This window comes from Numenius arquata, chromosome 12 (assembly GCF_964106895.1).
Source record: "Numenius arquata chromosome 12, bNumArq3.hap1.1, whole genome shotgun sequence".
Classification (NCBI taxonomy): Eukaryota; Metazoa; Chordata; class Aves; order Charadriiformes; family Scolopacidae; genus Numenius; species Numenius arquata.
The window spans coordinates 925,712-944,917 of record NC_133587.1 but is presented as its reverse complement, the minus strand read 5'-3'; the positions used below and the strand labels follow the sequence as shown (position 1 = coordinate 944,917).

Here is a 19,206-nt window from a genome sequence, read left to right as displayed (position 1 = left end):
ATCACATTGAAATAAAATGGGAGAACTAAGCTGGAAGACCTAGATAGGGGGAGGGGTGTTCAATGTGGATACTGGTGTGACTCAAGACTAGAACCCAGTAAGAGCCCAAGGATTCAGTGGGGTGTTTCCCTGGGCAGAACAGGAGCTGAGCCTTGAACCTCCTCCCAAGCCTCTGCTGAAGCTCAGCCGTGGCACTGCCTGCCGGCGCAGGGGACTGGGCTGCAGGGAGAGCTGAGGAGTACAGAGCAAGGCAGGCCTGTCCTCTAAAGCACTTCTGAAATCTTGGAAGTCAAAATACATCTTAAAATGTGCTTTTAAACAAAGTTTGGCAAGATCCTACTGCAAGGTAAACAGAAAGTTCAATATGCTTTGTTTAACTTGCTTAATGTATTTTAAGTCTTTCAGTCCTGACATTTCTTTGTAGCGTAAAGCTCTCCAGATCAGGTTATGTCTTCTCTATTGTAAAACTCTAGTAGTGAAAACAGACGTTGCTTTCAATCTCATCTGTTTACAATTTTGCTTGATTACTATTCCAATAGATTTCAAGCTGTGGATTTAAAGATTTAATGTTCATATGGCTAGAATTTGTTCCTTTTCTAACAATAACTTTTGGTTACATTATTCAGTCCTACTCATGTTAGCCTGCATTTCACTTTTATCCAGACACACAATTTTGTCTTCTTAAATCACCTTGACCCAAAGTGTCATGATTGTCCTCAGCAATCTTTCACACCAGCGTTATTTTTGCCTTGCTGTTCTGAAAACCAACTCCTAAATCAGCATCTCAAGAATGTGTGTCCAGATGCTGCCAGTGGGAACGTCTTTCAGGCGTCAGCGCTAGGTATCCAGAAGTATTCAGGGTGGATCTGGTAAGAATCCTGGAATTGTGGCCACCATTTCTTTTGGTCGTTATAAAAATAATATAGTACATGGAACACTTGCATTCTTTTCTTGTAGCAAGAGAAATTCTTACAAGATCTTTTTGTTTGGCTGTGTTTTGTGACAGAGAAAGGCTTACATGTCCAACTTGGGGATTTTAAAACATCAAAAGCATTTCATTCAGTCTCTGCTGGCACATCATGCCAGCAGTTCCATGTTTTATTATGCAGAAAACCCAGTTCAGTTCTGCTGTATTTAATAAATAGTTGGAGGATGTAGTAAATACCATTTAGCACATTTTTAAAGCAGATGAGAAATTATTTAAGTCATCACAGTTTAGCCAAAAGAAAATTACTTCTGTCTGTACGACAAAATAACCCTAAAAGTGCATCATCGTCTCCCACTCAGGTATCTGTGAGGCTTCAGCGTGTTACAAAAAATCCTTAGTAAGGGTGAGGATAATTAAATGAATAAATCAAGGGTCTGCTTTCATTTGTGTAGATTTCTTTATAAAAATGAAACATCTTTCCTGGTGAACTCAACTGAAAATCAGCTTCTTTTCCTCCTTCGTGCCCTGTTTTGTCATCCCTACATTGAGAGCCCAGGAGCAAGAGCTGGTGATGGAGACCATGGTCTTGGTGGCACTGACCATCCTGCTGGTACGCCAGCCCCCTGCTCCCTATCCTGCCTCCGGGGACACGGGGAACACAACACCCCTTTCCCCTCTGTCACAGCCCATCGCGTTTGGCAGCTGCGTTCCCAGCTCCTCTCTTCCTTCTCCTTTCTAGGCTAAAAAACCTGATATTCTGCCAAAGTTCCCTTCTACATTGTCTTCTAGACGTGACCATCTATTGCTCTTATTGCTATTAACAACTAAAAACTGGACTTCTATTAATGGCAACTCGAATGAGAGCCATGTAACTCTGACAGAATTAGAGCAGTTGTTAAAGTTATTATAACAACCTATAGCCCACTACTCAAAGGCTAAATCTACCTGCCTGCCAAAAAACAAGCCGAATTTGATATTTTTTTTCTGTGAACGTTTAAAATAGAGTGAAAGCATGTGGGACTGGGGAAGGTATGAATCCATCTTTGAATGCAACATTTAAATTGAGTTAACGGTGGGGGGAGACAGTAGAAATCCAAATGCAGACTGAGCAGTTCGTCCAGAAGCTGAGTTGTGTCAGTGGAGGAGGCACCGACAGCCTCGGGAACACTGCGATGGGTTTGCAATTCCACGGAAAAAAGTATATAATGGCTGAAGCTGAAGGCAATGAATGTTGTTCACAAAAAGAACTCACAGTCCAAATGAGCATTGCCTCCTCGTTTGTCCCAGGGTACTCATTAGTCCAGATGAGGGTTACATTTATAGCAAAAGGGACACAAAACTGAAATGTAACTTTTTATGCATAATTATTATAAAACTATTTTTTATTATGCTTTCATACTCAATTCTCAAACTGTAGAAGAACGATCAGTCCTTTGAAGAAAGCAAGTTTCTGTATGACCTGGGCACATGCATTCAGGGAGAAAAATAAAAATTCCAGTTGATGGTTATAAAGGAACATTAAACATCCTTCATAACAAAGCTGGATTATTTTTCAGAAACCCCAAAACTATACAGTGTCTTTTAAAAATTATGGGAAAATAGTATGTGAAATGTTTTTATACAATAAATAATCTATTTTCTGTAAATGTACAAAATCATTTGTACAGCAAGTAAGAAACTAATACAAATGCAGTAACTGAGAGATATTTAATTTTATAACTATAATAATTTATTTATGAAATATATCCACATATATATAAAATATATCATATATATTTTGGCAAAGACCTCCCTTTCTTGTTTCAAAGTCTACTATCACTGTTTTAAGCCTATATAACCATTTTTACTGTTAATTTATTTTCATTTTTCTTTTGGTCTCTATCTTTCTTCTGATAAAATATAATTTAATGTCATCAGGTTACAGTTTAACATATATGCCCTGGGGAAAGTCTGCATGAAGGTCAGTCAAACCAAAAACATACCTGTAGTGTCACAAGTAAGGGATTTCCTCTCTTTCTTTTTAAATAATACAGACCAGGATTTGCAAAAGTTACTCTTTTTTCCCCTTGCTTACTCTTGCATCCTCCTATCAAAAAAAAGTCCGTAATTTCTGAAGAAATCATTTACATTGAAAAATGTCCAGGGTTGGTTATAATCCTTATTGCCAAGTTTCCAAGTTATCCAGTGATGATTGTTTCAATGAAGAGATAAAAATGTTATGTATAGCACTCGCGAAGACGGCTGTATGTACTGTGGATGATTCCGTGCGCGGGGGCTTAGAACAGGGAATGCTCTGGTGCAGTAACTTACTCTGATTGGATGAAGTTCTGAGTGAGTTCCGCAGTCCTACCCTTTCATCTCTATGAAATTCTTTGGGATGAATAATTGGAGTTCCATTCATCAACTACAGTGCATCCTCAAATAATCCAAATAATCACTGTAAATGTTTCTGAATGGAACTTTGAAGTGCAGGAATAATTTGTGCCTAAATTAAGTAATCTATTGAATACTCAATGTATACTCTTAACTTGCTATAGTTTATAATAATATTTATATTAGCCATTCATATTTATTCTGCATAGATACTGTCATTTAAATATCTGCCACAAAGTTACAATATGATGATTCAGGCTTGCATACATTAACAAGACAAAAATTTTGTATCTGTTTATTCTTAATGAGAACTCATGTATAGGCACCCTCTCTCTAACTCATCCCCTTCTCCAGTTCTAGCTGCCGGCAGAAACTGGTGGATGGGTTCTTCAGCCACGGAGCAAGCAGTAAGTGGAACAGTATGCTTCTGTTGGACTTTTTAAAATCATATAGAAAAACATTTCTTGAAACTTTGTGTTGCTGAAGTTTGGATCTGCCTTTGAATTTTGCTGCAATAGTAATACGTTCCCTGCCAGGTTATGCGATAAAGGGTATCCTTTTCCAAGACTCTGGCGAGGGGAGCGTGGGAGGAAGCTGCTCCATGCAGGTTGAGGTGCCCCCAGCGTGGCGTTGGTGAAACGGAGGTGTTGCACGCTGCTGAATTCACTGGCATTAGACTGGAGCAACAAGTTTGTCCATCTCAAGGGAGAGTTGTAGTTTAGGTTCTTGCTTCTGAGCTTCAGCAAATAAACATTAAAGCTTTTAAAAAAAACCCCAAAACCAACCAACCAAAACCCAAACTGCTTAATCATCCAGAACTAACTCCCTATTACCTGGTAGAACCATGGTTCTACCTCTACCATGGTTCTACATGGTTCTACCCTGATGATGTGTACACAGAGTGAATGCTGCCCAGTTGTCTGATTAGCTCTGATCAAATAATCGTAACAGCAAATTTAGCTTGGGGACTTCTAATGCAAGTGCTTTCCTTCACAGCAAAAAGTTTTGGGTAATGGTGTGACTTTTTTTTTAAAAAAAACTTTCCTAATTCTACTGGCTGCTTCATTTTACCCAGAACTACAAGTATTTGTTTATCCTGACACCATTTTGCATTTTGTATGTAGCAATAGCTGGATAGGTTTGGAACTGAACTTTTTGAGACTGGCCATTAGGTCACAGTAACCTCTTTATATCTGACATTTAAAGTAGATTTATTTTTCTCTCCAAATACTTTTTCCACAAAGTTTGTTCTGTTTCTTTACCTTGATAATTTAAGTTTTACTGAAGCACTGCTCTGGGACATGTAGCTTAAGTTGTTGCAGTGCTAAATGAGCAAAGAGATGATAGACAGGAACAGCCCTTGCCATAAAAAAAAAAAAAAGAAAAAAAAAAAGAAGAAAAAAGGGGGACTGTTGCCAAAATATGTATTGGCTTATAGCCAAAGAATCCAACTTCTGAAGGAGCTCTATCAGCATGAGGAAGGTTGTAGTCGTTCTGTGTATACTAAAGGTTATTTTAAAAAATAAATTAAAAAACCAGGCAAACAACTCATGGGCCAAATTCTTCCCTTATTTAGCAAGAATTGATAGTATTCAGTTGGAAGAATTTAGAGTTCTGCAAATACAAAGCAAACTTAAGGAAAATTAATACTTCTTTTCAACGTTAAACATCTGTAGCATACCTGACTGTTCAGAATCCTCCAAACTCTCTGTGCTATTGGATGAAAGTGTGTTCCTCTTCCCTGCATTGGTCTTTCTCCTCTGTCTCATTTATTGATCCATGATTTCTGGGGAAGAGAGACTTTCTAAGTTTGTCACTGTGTTCTCATCAATTGCCCGTACAAGCCATTCATAAAATGACAATGTCACACTCTTCATTAGACCAGATAAAACCTAAAATATTTAAAAACAGTGCAGTATTAAGCACGCCTCTGACTGGCCAGGAGATCTGCTGTTTCAGAGCTACCACATCATAAAAAGAAACAGCAAAAGGGAAACTCGGAGCAGCGCTGTGCTGGGTCTGGCCTCTGTCTGTTAAACTCTCGTGATTGTGACACCTGAGTTTTCTGGCTTTTGTTGTTCCTACTCACTCCCCCGTCAGGGGACATGAACCAGTGGCTGTCAGTGCTTGGCTGCTGGCCAGGGTTAACCCACCACAACTGGAGATGAGAATTTTCTTTAAAATCAATATATTTGTTAATCGGTTTCATCTGACACGTGCAACTTGATTAATTTATCTCCATTCAATAGTCAAATCATGTAGACAGTTTGCAATATTAAGAAAAGATACTCACCGTCTCCTGTCTTGCATTCTTCTGCAAAACTGCATACACTGTTTGTCGTGAGCATCCAAACAAGAACACCGAAATGAAGACTGGAAACTGCTTTGCATCTGCCCTGTAGACCTTTTGCCTCTAAAACTGCCTCTGAAGTTGGAGAGCCCATATGGCACAGTCCTCCTGTTGGGAGAATCACAAATACTGTGTATTTCAGGAGCCAAGTGAAATGATATTCCATCTCTCTTCTGTTTTAGAAAGTAGATCTCTTGATGCAAAGCAATAAACTGCAGCACAAAAATCAAACCCTTTGCTTATGTCAGAAGTTCTCTCTATAATGGATCACAGCTTCTGCTCAGTCGGCTCAGGCTTTCACCCAAGTTATAAAGTACCAGCCACTCGGCTCAACTGGCAGAATTAATTGGTATTTACACTGGCTATCTAAAAACCTTTTAATTACCTACCAGCTGATACAAACACGTCCCCAGCTTATTGCTTATTTTTCTGCCTATTCCCATATTGTGTTGGTTAGCTACCACAAACACACACAATTTGTGATGCTCAGTGCTGTAGTTGGTCTGGTGACAAAGGAGCTGTGCCCATTTCCACCAGATAAGTAACATCTTCTTGTTGTCATCTTCATGATTCAGAGCCTGATTTGCCATTCATTTTATCATTGAGAAATGGAGAAAACTGTCAGCATGATTCTTTTACTGCGTTATGTTTGGAACATGACCCATGGAGCTACAAAAATGAGAAACAGCTCGATGATCTTCCTCATATGTATCTAATGGTACTTTTCTACGAGAGATGATATTCTGTACCACAGCACCCCAGGAAATACTAAGAGGTAGTTCTCTTTATTTCCCTGCAGTCTGGCATGCTTTGTTCTTTAACGGGTTATATTCAATATTATTATCAGGAAAGGACATGCTTTGTTACTGCCTGCTAACATCCCCAAAATGCCTGGGATGGTTTACTGATGTCATAAATTTTTCTGCTACAAGTTGTTGAAAAATCTCAGTTGATAGCAGGTGTACACCACATGGAACTTCTGGAGACCCGCTGAAGTCCATGGGACTGGATGGATGGGTTAAGCAGCCCACAAATCCACAAACACTAAATATCTGAAAAGAATCCATCTGCAAAAGAGAGAAAGAGGAGTGGAGGGGAAAAAAAAAAGGGCAGGGGAGAGGAAGCAAGAACAGATCTAGAAAGGTTACAGAGCAAAGCCTGAATAATCAGTCTGGAACCACTAACTTCACATAGTTGTACTTCTTTCATTTGCTTTCATAAAAACATCATTAGGCTATTAATTGAAAGCTGCAAATTTTCCATTTTCCCACATTCATGGTGGGCTGAAAGGTTCAGAAACATTATTTTCCTAATCTCTGCAATAATTTTTGATGTAACATCAGTACGGTTGATGCAAATCACTCATTCAAACCTCTGCACTTACAGTACATACGAGCTTCTAACAGCGTGTCTCTTTTCACAGCCTAAACCAGAGCACACCCACCGAATATAGATTTATCATGAAATCATACTGAAAGATAGACAGTCACAAGCAATATTTCTGTGTGTCAGAGACCATGAGATGGTCTTTCTCCAGCAGGCCCTCATCTCCCTCACCTATATACAGAAAATTGTTGCATATTTTCACTACTTCCTTCATTCTACGGCTGTGCTGAGCACTGGGAGAGACCAGGAATATGCGTATTAGTCTTAGAAGACTTTAGGACTTGATGTTGGCCCCCTTCTCCAACAGTCATTTAAAAAGCTTTTTAAATGTGTCTTCAGGATTAGGGGTGATTTTATGATTGAAGAGTAGCAATAATTCTGTACTGCCATCTACTTTAGAATAATGAATGCTAAATAGCTAATGTGGGTAATTTCTAATATAAATAATTGCTTATGGTCATATTCTTGTACATTCGTGGTTTTTATGAAGTAATGGCTGGTATTTAGAGACAGGAGCAGGAGGAAGTTCCTGTATTTTTAAGAGCGGCAACCCTCCATGAAAGCTGTCTGCTAAAATTCTATCATTCAACCCTCTGCTCAGATTTAGGCTGAAATGAAGAGACAAGTTTTGCTTGTTCCAGCCAAACGTGAAACCCCTGTTTCGTGGCAGACAGCTTGCCAGGGGATAAAGAAGCTTTTTAAAGCTTTCGCAGATGTCAGCCCACATTGTGCTAACCAGACATGCTGCAGTATGTTATTCTCATTATTTAAAGTGGTTCCTTGGTAAAAAGTCCACTTTTCCAAGATATGGTACTGTTCTTTCTTACTGATTCTCTAAAAGGGAATCTCTGTGGGACTAAGCTGCGGTTCACCCTGTGTCAGAGGTTCTGCCTGAGCAGCCAGAGAGGAGAAGGGCACGTGTGTTCCTTAGCTGCTGCAGTTTGCAAATTAACGGACCAACGAGAATTGTCATCAACTTCAGTCTTATCTTAATACATCGGTGTGTGAACTACAGTGATTGAGGAAGGGGCCCACTAACAGCCTACTGTCTTTCCTAAGAGACAGTGAATTCCAGCAAACAGGCAGGGGTGGAGAATGCAGTGTAATTACAAGTGATAAGAAACATGGATCACAGCCCTAAGCAAAGGAGGAGACTAGTGCTTCTTTCTCATGAAGTGCCTTATGTTCTATGAAACTTAGAATGTTTCTAAGAGTGTGCTTCATCGCTTGGAAAATGTCTTCAAGACCACTCCATTCTCAGAGGTCCATAAATACATGCCAATGCAATGACACTTTCAAGTGTAAGAATTTTAACTAGAACGCCCAAGCAAAAATTTTTATGTAAGCTAATGTGCAGATGTGCCAATCAGAGATGGAAATAATAATTCTCCCAATATGCCTGGCTTTGATTTCTAATCCAAAAATCCAAACCCAAACCAGATAAACTTCAATAGCAACCCAGAGTCTTTATGACAGTATTCAGAAAGAGCTAAAAAATATAGTAGATGTTTTCTTGCCTGTCAGTTACTCTGCAACTCATAAATCACAACATTTAAGCAAATGTTAGTGCATGTAGGGTTATCATTCCAGCAGCAGAACGTGTTAGGATTTCAAGTCAGTTCATGCCTCTTTCTCAGCACTTCAGAAGAGAGAGGAGACGCCAAAGAGGTTCAGTTGAACGAGCAGTAGAAGCATTTGCCTGACAGCATGCTTAATCTTAGATTGGTACAAGTGATTAACAAATGTTGCTTCTTATTGTTATTCTTAATATTTTTTATGGTGCTGCAACGCTCAGGTTCAAAATGAGTAAGTAGAATCACGATTTCTACATGCTGAATAGGAATTGCTGTCGACGTGTAATCGTCACCAAGCATTTGTGTGGCAAAGAAGTCTCTTTGCTTTCCATCTCAGGTGAGGCATCTGTGGTCTCTAGTCAGGGCTGGCTGCAGGGCGTGCGCGGCAGTGTGTCTCCAGAGTAAGAGGAGGAAGAGCAGGACTGGGCAGAGGCAGGACTGTTGGCCAGCTATCTGCTGGGCTTCTGGGGATGCTGAACAACCAGCTCCCTGACACTGTGCTCCTTGCGGTTACGACCAGGTTCCTGGCCAAAGCACTGGCTAAGAGCCATTTACAAACTTTCTCAAAATTTTTATGTAAAATACACACATTCTTTAATTTTTTTAACATTTACATTTCACGAGAAATGTATGCGTGTTGAAATTCTGACCTTTAACTCAGTAGGCATCATTTCTTCCTTTAGGAGAAAAGTTGTCCTGAAGCAGTGAAACGGGTTTCCACATATTTAAGAGCTAATGTGCATGACGTGTCCTTTACACCTTTCTTCTCTACGAAGTGGAGAACAAGCAAACCTGTGCCACTCGGGATCAGCCTCTCCAAGGAACATCTCTGAACTGGTATCTGTGTGGCCACACACAAACCTGAGCTTTCTGTGGAAGTGACCCTCTTTTGTAGAGTTCAGTTACCAGTATGACCACTGCTGCCAGGGACTGGTGCACAAACCTCTGCATGCTCAGTTTTAAAGCACTGCTAAATTACAGAAGGTCTGAGTTTAAGGAAATAAGTTTCTGCTTCAGTATAAACTATTTGTTCTTTAGTCTGTATGGAGAAAAAAAAAAAAAAAGGACGCTAATGCAACTCTCCAGTACCTGGAATTATTCCATATGATGAAATTATAATTAGTCAGCGCAACAGATCTGTTATCTGAAGATATATATATATATACACATCTCTTAGACAGAGAGAGCAGCACAAAGCTAATGAAAGCACAGTGTGCTGTTGTCACTTGCAGTGGAAGGAGCACACAGCAATCTCTACAGCAGCCAGTGTTTCTCCAAGAATTTTAAGAGAAAAAAAGTACAGATCTTCAGATTGGATACTCAGGTGCTGAAATAATCTAGAGTATTTCTGGACTTTCTGTCCACAAAACGCAGTCACAATCCCTCTCCCCCTAAAGGTCAGCTAGCTCTTGAAACAAGTTTTTGCTATTAAATGAACAGAAATAGGCATTTGTTTGTTGAAAAAGACAGGAAGCACTGAGTAACAGTGGAACAGCCATTCTGAACCCGTGATATCGGTGAACATTTCCCACAGAAAAAACCTGCCCATTGAATGATTTCTACCTTCAAGTCTAATTGGGAAGTACGATTTGCCCAAGTCCTGCTGCCCCTCGTTTATACTCCAGTGAATGTTTAGAATTCAGGCAAATCCAATTGGTTTATTTTAATTTTTATACCATGTGGCTGAGTTTCTCATGTTATGTTATAATTGACCTATGAGCTGCTATTATTTTCTACTTTCCCAGCCACTTCAACACAGTAGATACCTCCAGGGCACTGAGAGTTTCAGCCAAACCAAAGGGATGAGGGGGTTGCAGCAATCATCTCAGATGCTGTGATTTCAGTATTCAGCAATATATTTTCTGGCGCGTGTCCAGGCCAGCAAGGCTCCCAACAGTCTCCAGTGTTTTCAGACAGTCTCAAAATGTATGAGATCCCTGTAAGGACCACTGAGAACAAAGAACGGGGAAAGGAAGCAAAATTTAACATCCTCCAAGTGAAACAAAATGTCTCTAGAAGATATTTCCGTGTATGCTTTGACATAAAGCTACTGCAGTGATACTGTGTATTCTGTAGGTGAAGAAATCATCAGCTGCTCTGAAAGCTGGCTCCAGCTCTGGCTGTAACAGGCATATTTTTTAACAGACTACTTCACCATAGGTTGTCTCCCACAGCATCCCTTCCTTCTCATCCTCACCATCATCATTTAGGAAGTAAAACACCACCTTCAAAGAAGTGCCTGACTTGTTGGTCTTCTCTCGCCCTAGCCACGTGCTCTTTTCACAGACGCGGTATTTTTTCGGAGTAGCTTTTTGCAGTTAAAATTATTTGCAGAGGAAACTTAAACTTTTATCCTTCATAGCCACACCTTAATTTTCCACATCCTCAATTTAGTAGTGGCCGGTGCTCCTAGAACCAAGAGGTTCCTGATATCCAAAAAGAGGTACCTCCTCAATCTTGCTCCATTTGGTTGAGTCTTCACTTTTGTTTTTCCAATCTTATTCTCTAATTAATAGTTGCTAGTTTGTGAGGACCCGAATTAGTTATCATTAATTACCTATAGCTAACATAGTTAATAAGCTAAGGACTGCACACATCTGCTTATCATCCTGTTTCACCAACGGCATGAGTTCTGGGATTTCCCTCCTCCTGGGACTTCCTGGTACCCAAGTACAGGACTGGGAGAGAGGCTGAAGGCTTTGTATCACGAGTCATCCTCCTCCTGTAGCTGTCAAAATGATGTTATATGTTTTCTTTTTCAAATATGATCAGAAAAATATCTCGAGTTTTGAGTGAAAGGCTGGGTACGTTTCTTGAGGTAAGCAATACGAAGTCAGCGCAGGTGTATTTTTCCATTAACAGCCCAACTACCCCGAGCGGCTGGTAGTGCTCACCTGACCTAGTAAACTGAGCCACTGTTTCACAGAAACACCTCTCAAAACAACACCGCTCATATCCTTCATACTAGTCATAATCTGCTCCCAGTTTTATGGCAAGGTATACGATTGTTAGTTTAAATACATAAATAAAATCCAGTGCAGTGTTTTCCGAGAGTGTTTTTCTCCCTTTACTCCTTTTTCTCCCTCTGGCTGGCAGAGAGTATTCCTAGTAAGCGGGCTGGTTCTAGTGCAAACACACAGGTAAATCCCAAAGGGCAGAGAAGCTGGAAAATATGGATGAAAGGAAGCTAGGTATCAAATGGTAGCTTTTACAAACTGAACTGGAGTACTTATTGCCAGCTTCTGAAGCCACCACACCAGTGCATACAAAGAACACCCACTCCAGTGCGCGTTTCTGCCACTCTCCACAGTGTGTATGGTTCGAAATCCACTGCTGCTTTAAAAACAAATAAAACAAAAACCTGGGGGGGAAAACAAACACATGGTGTTCAAATTCAAGACTGATGAAAGTGACTGCGGTTTGACAGCCCTGGAGACTGTTCATTCTTAGAATTAGAGCAACGCGAGCAGCAGTGGTGAAATTTCAGGGCATTAGTTATTGGTGTCTCGCCCTGACCCATCAGCCACAGGGCCAGCTCCTGCAGCCACAGCAGATCTAGGCTGTGGAGGGAAATAATTTCGAGTCTTTCTGAGAACACTGCTGTCAAAATCAATACTGGGAGTACAGTAAATAGGCGCTACAGGAAGGCTAAGGGGATATATTCTACTTTTAGATGGTGGAGGGCATGCGAGCTGTGCAGGTTTCAGACAGTAAGACACTGAAAGGGTGAACTCAGTGCGCAATTTAAATATGCAAGAAAAATAGTAACTATGTTTGATTAACAAACATAAAAATCAAATCAGTTTGTTCATGGTAAAACATAACAATAACAGCAGAAGCCTGTTACTATGTTCAGTAAATCTATTTGAAATACTCTCCACTTGATGGGAAGATTTGTGCAGCTTTTTAACACCAAAGATCCTCCAATTTGTAGCATTACAGATATTTACATCTGTCATTTAAATTTTCCCAAAAATTTGTAATTAAAAAAAAAAGGAGAAAGTTAAAAGGAATTGATGGAGATAAGGAAGATTATCTGCTTTATACTTGTATTTTTTCTAGCAGTGAGTATAACCATAGATTCCATAGCTTTAGTTATTTCAGTTGTTAGTAGCTTGTTAGGATTTTTCTTTTTATCCTTCAACATTCAGGCTACATTAGGACATACAGTGCATCCACAGTCTGATCTCAGTAGCATCCACACATATAAGACAAATAGAGTTCAGAGAACATGTGGATAGTAAAGTCTGCAAAATGCAGGGCAACCTTCATTCAGGAAAATAAAATTAACTCGACAGAAGATTCATCACTTCCCTTTTGGCACCCGGTTCTGATGGTTAACCATGCGTGCTGTTTAACTGACAGATCAGCTTCCTCGTTTGAACTGCCTGGCTCCCAGCCACTGTTTTATCATCATGCCTTTGGCTAGCAGGTATTTTCAGTCTGATCTATTAAGATTATAAGCACATGCTTAATTGTTTTGCTGAACAAGAGATCTTTAGCTGTGTACTTTTATTTCTAGTAATATACAGGACATCATCCCTTCTTATCTAATAATGAAGATAATTCCCAAAAAGTGGGGTAATTGTAATTCTTTGTAATACCACTTAATATCCATAAGGGTGAAAAGCACTTTAAATTACGCTACGTGGGCTTCTGTTCAACAAAATGAGATGTGGATAACAAGAAGATGTGCTGAAGGAAAAGTCACCCAGCAGAGCATCCAGTTAGAACAGGAGTGGCCAACTGGTTGGCTGAAGTCTCCTCTTTTGTCACAGCATCCCGAGGCATCACTCCCTCTCTATATACGAGCAGAACCAGGAGTGAAGCGATGACAGGGTACAAATTGTTTCCATTCTAGGATGACTTTGTGATGGTGACCTGAGCTGGTAATGAGCAAAGGCCATTAACTTGTAACTCTTAGAGAGCTGACTCTGTGTGGAATCTGCTGCTGTTGTCTGTTTAGCTTCTGACAAGTCCTGGACCCCCAACAAAACCATCTGTCATCTCTTTCAGGAAAGATCAGAAAATGAAAGTTATGAAAAGCCTTTCTCACCCCAACAGGTGTCATGTTAGGTCAGGAAAAGGGATTTCTACAGGGGAACTATCTGGAGTCAACCTAGTGCTAAGGAATATCTGCCTTGCGTATGTTACAGAAACAAACTGCTTCTTCATTCAAGTGACACAAAGCGCCACATTCTTTGTGTAGTGTCCCCACGTGGCCACACTCCGTGAAACGCTTGCCATACCCTCTACCAGTATGTCCCACAGAGCAAAGTAGTGGACCAGCAGTCAGTGCTTGCCCTTGTCATTCCAGAGAGCAACCAGATGTGCGAGTGCAGAGGATGAGAGCAGCAAACACAAGGTCCGATCAAATCCCTCCTTTCACTCTGTCCATGCAATTCCCAATTCAGAAATCCATGTGATTGGCAGAGAGAGCTTAGACCATCGTGTAAGCTGATCTTCAGAACATGGCCACAGAATTTCATTCAGCTACTCTTCTGTTGAGGATAACAGCAAATACTGAAATAAGACGTAATCTAGACAAAAAACCTTTTGCCTTGATTTAGACGCTTCAAGAAATGATTATTTTTAGTGCTTAGTTTGAGTGAGGAAATACCTTTACCATTGTGGATCTATGCTAATTCTCCTTTGAAAGTGTCTGGATTATTGCCATAAATTCATAAATTCTTGTTATACTTTTATTTCAGAATTGAAGACCACTTGAGTATCTGATACTGTGTCCTTAGGATAGTATCACTTCTTACAGCTCTCACCTTTTAATCTTCTACTAATCATTCTGAGCATCTCTAAAGCTTCATGCAGCAACATTAATGTTATTAATTGAACCACATTTCCTGTCTGATGCATAAGCTCAGTTCATATTGAAATATAGGACCCCTTTGAAGAAGTGCAGATCTAAAAGAAGTCTCTATTTTCTTCTCTAACTTAGAGAATTAAGCAGCAGGTTGTGGCTGTATTACCTCAGTGGGTACTGTTTAAAAGACAAATCGTGTCTGTACCTATAGATCAAGATAAGCACAATTAATCACTTGACAAAAACCCATACATTGCAAACTAATTCCTGAGTAATCAATCTTATCAGTGAGAACAATTTACCAGCTCTTAATTATCTTTGTTATGCAGCTTTTTTCTACACCCCATAATTGCCTTATTCTTCTCTGAGTTTCTTTAGGTCATCTTCTTTCCCACTTAAGGCTCCCACTGTTCCCAGCATAAAGACTCCCTCTATCAAAGTAACTCTAATGCGCTCAGTGGTCTGGACTAACCCCAGTGGCTCACGGAGGAGTATAAAGCAATACTGAGACGCGTGTGCGGAGGTGACTCCTCATTTCATTGGCAATAGCCTCAGAGGCTGCATATTCTGCAATTTGTGCTTGTCCACAACTGCCACCCTGCTGATGCGAGGGGTTTCTCAGCAAGGACAGGCATAGGGATAGGAACAGACCCTCTATCATCACTCTGCCTCCAGCAGTTTCAGTAAAAACTTTTAAGTGTTTTTCCAGAAGAGGAAGAGAGGCCGTGACCAAAATTTGTTTTGAATATATTACAACAACGCTTAACGGCCTCCTCCGGGGGGGGAAGGAACCAGAGGAGGAAGTAAAGTTTGTCTCTGAAGTATGGAGGAGAGTAACCTGGAAACAGAAAATATTAAGGAATTTGTGATGGGAATAAGAAATGATAAAGTGAAGAACATAAGTCAGGGGAAATATGAAAGAAAAATAATAATAAAAAGCTGTTGTAGTGTTTGATGTAGGAAATAAAACCCCAAAAGATGTGATAAGTAAATAAGCAGGAAAAAGATCAGAATCAACAGGAAAACTTCCCCAATCTTTAACACCACCTTTCTGGCCTCCCATTGTGTGTATGGTCATCAAAGTTGCATTAGAGCCAGATTTTTAGTAAATATAAACACTTTGAACAACATGTGTACAACAGCAACATAAAACCCCGTTTACAAACAGCCAGTCTGTGCAGATGCAGCGGTTACTGCCACGTAAGAGAAGCAGCGTAACTCGGGGGGATATTAAATTGCAGAAGCAGGTCTGATTGCTCTCATCCACAGCCCAAAGTGCCTATTGACTTGCTGGGACGTTGTTCCAGGTGGGACACCGGGCCAGAATTAGTGCCTGGTCATTCAGACATGGGATGGGAAATCTTAATCCTGAATAACCCAGCGCCAACAGTGGTGTTAGGTTGTACAGGTGCATGTCTTTGGAGCACAGTAGCTAAAATGTAGCATTCTATGCAGATATTTAATATTCAAATTGAATATTTGAATTTAATATAGTCATTCTAGAGCTTGCATAGAAATGTCCAGTCAAATGGCATAAAAATTAGGTGCAATAAGAATCAGTCTCCTAGAACTGACGTCAGATTGTCACCAGCTAAAATATACACCAAGCAGCGGGGGTAGGCTTTACATATCTGAGAGATGTGCTGTTATTTTATGTACAACTGACTTCATTAAGAAAGCAGACACTTCTAGCTCCAGCTGTTTAATATTTGGATTATTATACATACTTCATTGCTAATGCTATAGGTATCATCAAAATGTTATTGATCTCTATGCACAAAACTTTTGGGTAGGAAAAAATTCTCTACGTAACTGAATGCAGGCTATTAATGCACATTAAATACTTTTCCCACTGGAATGAAAATTATAATTCCTGTAGACTTAAGACAGGATATCCTAAAAAAAAAAAAAAAAAAAAAGGGGGTGGAGGGTGTTTAAAAGCAGCAGAATTCTATTTATTTGGTGCGCAGTGGAAAAGGAGTGTCGTTCCACATTTTGACTGGTGAGCTCTGACTTAAATATACTGAGTCATAATATTTGGCTAAAATAACTCTAAGTAATCCTGGGGGGGATCAGTGCAGGTATGGAACCCGAGGATGAACGGATTGTGTCAATACATGGTACTTAGGGGTTGGTAAAAGTTCAAAAGACCCGTCATCAGGCATGGCCTCTAGCCAGGACACACACATGAATTTACAAATTAAGCGCCCTGAACCCCATTTGACTTAACCTATTTTACTGCTACTTTCTATTTTTCTATTCCTTTTGTTATTTTAATCTGATTAAAAGCTTTGCAATAGATTCAAAGGCAGATCCGAGTTAGTACAACTGTTCCCAAAGGGCAGTCGGCGGAGTCTTGGTGGAGTCCTTGATGGCGTGTGTAGAAGTTCCCAGTCATACAGTCTGAAGATCTGTAATTCTTGACGTCCATCAAAAGAAATCTGTTTTCAGATTCACCTGATCTCCTGATTATTTTTTAATGAACTGATTGCTGTAGTTGCTACAGGACTGACACCCATCAGCCTGTGAGAGTCTTACAAATCCTTAAGGCTGTTTTAGTTACTTGGAGAGAGAGGATGTAGGGAATGGTCACAGAGGAGGAGGCCTCTGACCTCTGGGATGCAGGCAGAGTGTCTTTCTTGCGGGATGATTTCTTTTCATTAAGTGCTGTGGGGCCCAGCCCTGCTGTCCCGCAGGCGTGCTCCCCCCGCGCTGACCCGTGTGACACTGGGTGCCTCCAATGCATGGGAAATGTTGTGTTTCCAAAAGTTGTTTTTATTATGAGTTGAAACAAAAACTGATGCTCGCCGTTCCCATAAAAAATAATTGTAAAAAGCGCTGTTTTGTAACATCTTAAATCTGGTATATTGAGGGTTCCTAAAATTATTAATGTCAAAGTATTTTTCCACATGAATTTTTATCAAAACCAGTACAGTTGCACACACACACACACACACTATTCCTCCTTTCCCAAGGAGTGGTTTATTAGAAACAGATCTCTCCTCCAAAATAGCTACTTTTCTCCCCGTGACCGGTTTCCCCCCGGCGGTACCCGGGCTCCGCCGCGCTCCGCGTGGGCCGGGGCTCCCCCGCGCTGCACCGACGGGGCGGCTCTCGGCCCCCGGACCCCCCGCCCGCTGGCGGGGCCGGGCTCGCTCCGCTCCCCGGGCCGGCGGCGGGCTCCCCTCGCCCCCCCTCCCCCCCCCCCCGCCGCGGACGGTTCCCCGGGGCTCCCCCGGGGGCGGGCAGGGAGCCCCCGCCCGTCGCCGCCCCGCAGCCCCCCCTTCCCCGCCCCGCCATTTCGCGTCCCGCCCGCACTCACTCACTCACTCGGGGGTGTTGATCCAGATGATGTCGAGGTGGCAGTAGTAGACGCACTCCTTGTCCTTGTAGGTGTAGCAAGTGCAGCGCCGGGCCCGCCGCCGCGCCGCCCCGCCGTCCGCCCGGGCCCTGCCGCCGCCGGGCAGCGCCGCCGCCGCGCTCTCCTCCCGCTGCCGCTGCCCCAGCGCCGCCGGACGGGGGTCCCCGGGCGGCTGCGGCGGGGCGCGGGGCCGGGGCAGCGCCCACCCTGCAGGGCGGGAAGGCAAAGGCAGCGCTCAGCTCCCGCCGCCACGGCGCCGACCCCGACCCCCTAGCCCTCCCGGCCCCGCCTGTAACGGGACCCGACCCGCCGCCCGTCCCCCAACGCGCCGGGGCTGCCCGGGGCACCGTTACGCGGGTGTTCGCTGCGGCGGGGGTGAGCCCGCAGCCCCCGGCCTGGGGGGGCATCGCTCGCCAGTGAGTCGGTGTAAACCCGGGCAAGCCGTGCCTCTGGCACCCGGTGATTCACCGCGCACCGGAGCCCCCCGGGCCCGGCCCGCGTGTGTGTGTGTGTGTGTGTGTGTGTGTGTGTACGCGTGTGTGTGTGCGAGCGGGGGCCGGGAGAGGGAAGCCCTCGTTACCTGCAGTCGACGTAACTGTAAGTCCAAAGAGGAACAATAAACCCAGCTCCATTAAACCCAAATTGCACGCTCGATAACTGCAGGCAAAGGTGAGCCGTTCCCGCAGGAATCCCGGAGGTTGGGCGCGGGGAATGTCCCGGGGCTGGCGGCACCCGCCGCTCCCGAGCCCGCTCCCGGCCGAGGGGTGTGCGGTGCGGCCCCCGCCGTCCTTCTCCTGCGGCGCAGCCTCGGTCCCGGCGGGAGAGCGGTGTCAAAAGGAGGGAAGCTCCATCGCGCGGCTTTTCCCACACACACCTCCCACCCCACCCCCGGAGCCCAGCAGAAACCCGAGCTGCAGACGCCTCCCACCCGCCGGCACCCCCCGCCTCCCGCCGCCGCCCCCCGCCCGGGCCGGCAGGTGACGGGACCGGCCGGGGAAGCACCGCCCGGGACGGGGGGCTCGGCTCGGAACAGCCCGGTCCTTGTGCTGGCCGAGGCCGGGCCCGGTCCGTCGCTGGTAAATGCGGGTACCTCCAGGAGGGCTTGTGCGATAAAAACGCGACGTTTTGACCCAAACCTGGGCTACAGGTTTGGGAATTGTTTGCGGCTTTTTCCCCAGGACTCTGCTAGTTATTTTCCAGGTGAAATTAAGTCACCAATTTACTAATACTTTCTTTTTCCCCAGTTAATCATGACACCTCCTTGCAGACAAACCTACCTAGAGTGCAAAACTCAAGGTAAAAGGGGTTTTGTATCGTGTGAAATACCTGATATAAGCCTGGAAAACCGCTCCTGCGTGTGGCCCCGCTTGCTAGTACAGCAGCAGCTATTAAGTAATAATAGGTAAGGGTTTAAGG

At 42.9% G+C, this 19,206-nt stretch overlaps 1 protein-coding gene across 1 annotated transcript; it reads right to left on the bottom strand.

The window, feature by feature from the left end:
- Positions 1-5,014: 5,014 nt before the first annotated feature.
- On the bottom strand, positions 5,015-18,422 carry EDN3 (endothelin 3). Its single transcript, XM_074157448.1, has 4 exons — positions 18,371-18,422; positions 17,760-17,997; positions 5,595-5,759; positions 5,015-5,087 (listed from the first exon to the last, which is right to left on the bottom strand). The coding sequence occupies exons 1-4, from the start codon at positions 18,420-18,422 to the stop codon at positions 5,015-5,017; spliced, it is 528 nt and encodes a 175-aa protein (XP_074013549.1).
- Between the last annotated feature and the right edge of the window lie 784 nt (positions 18,423-19,206).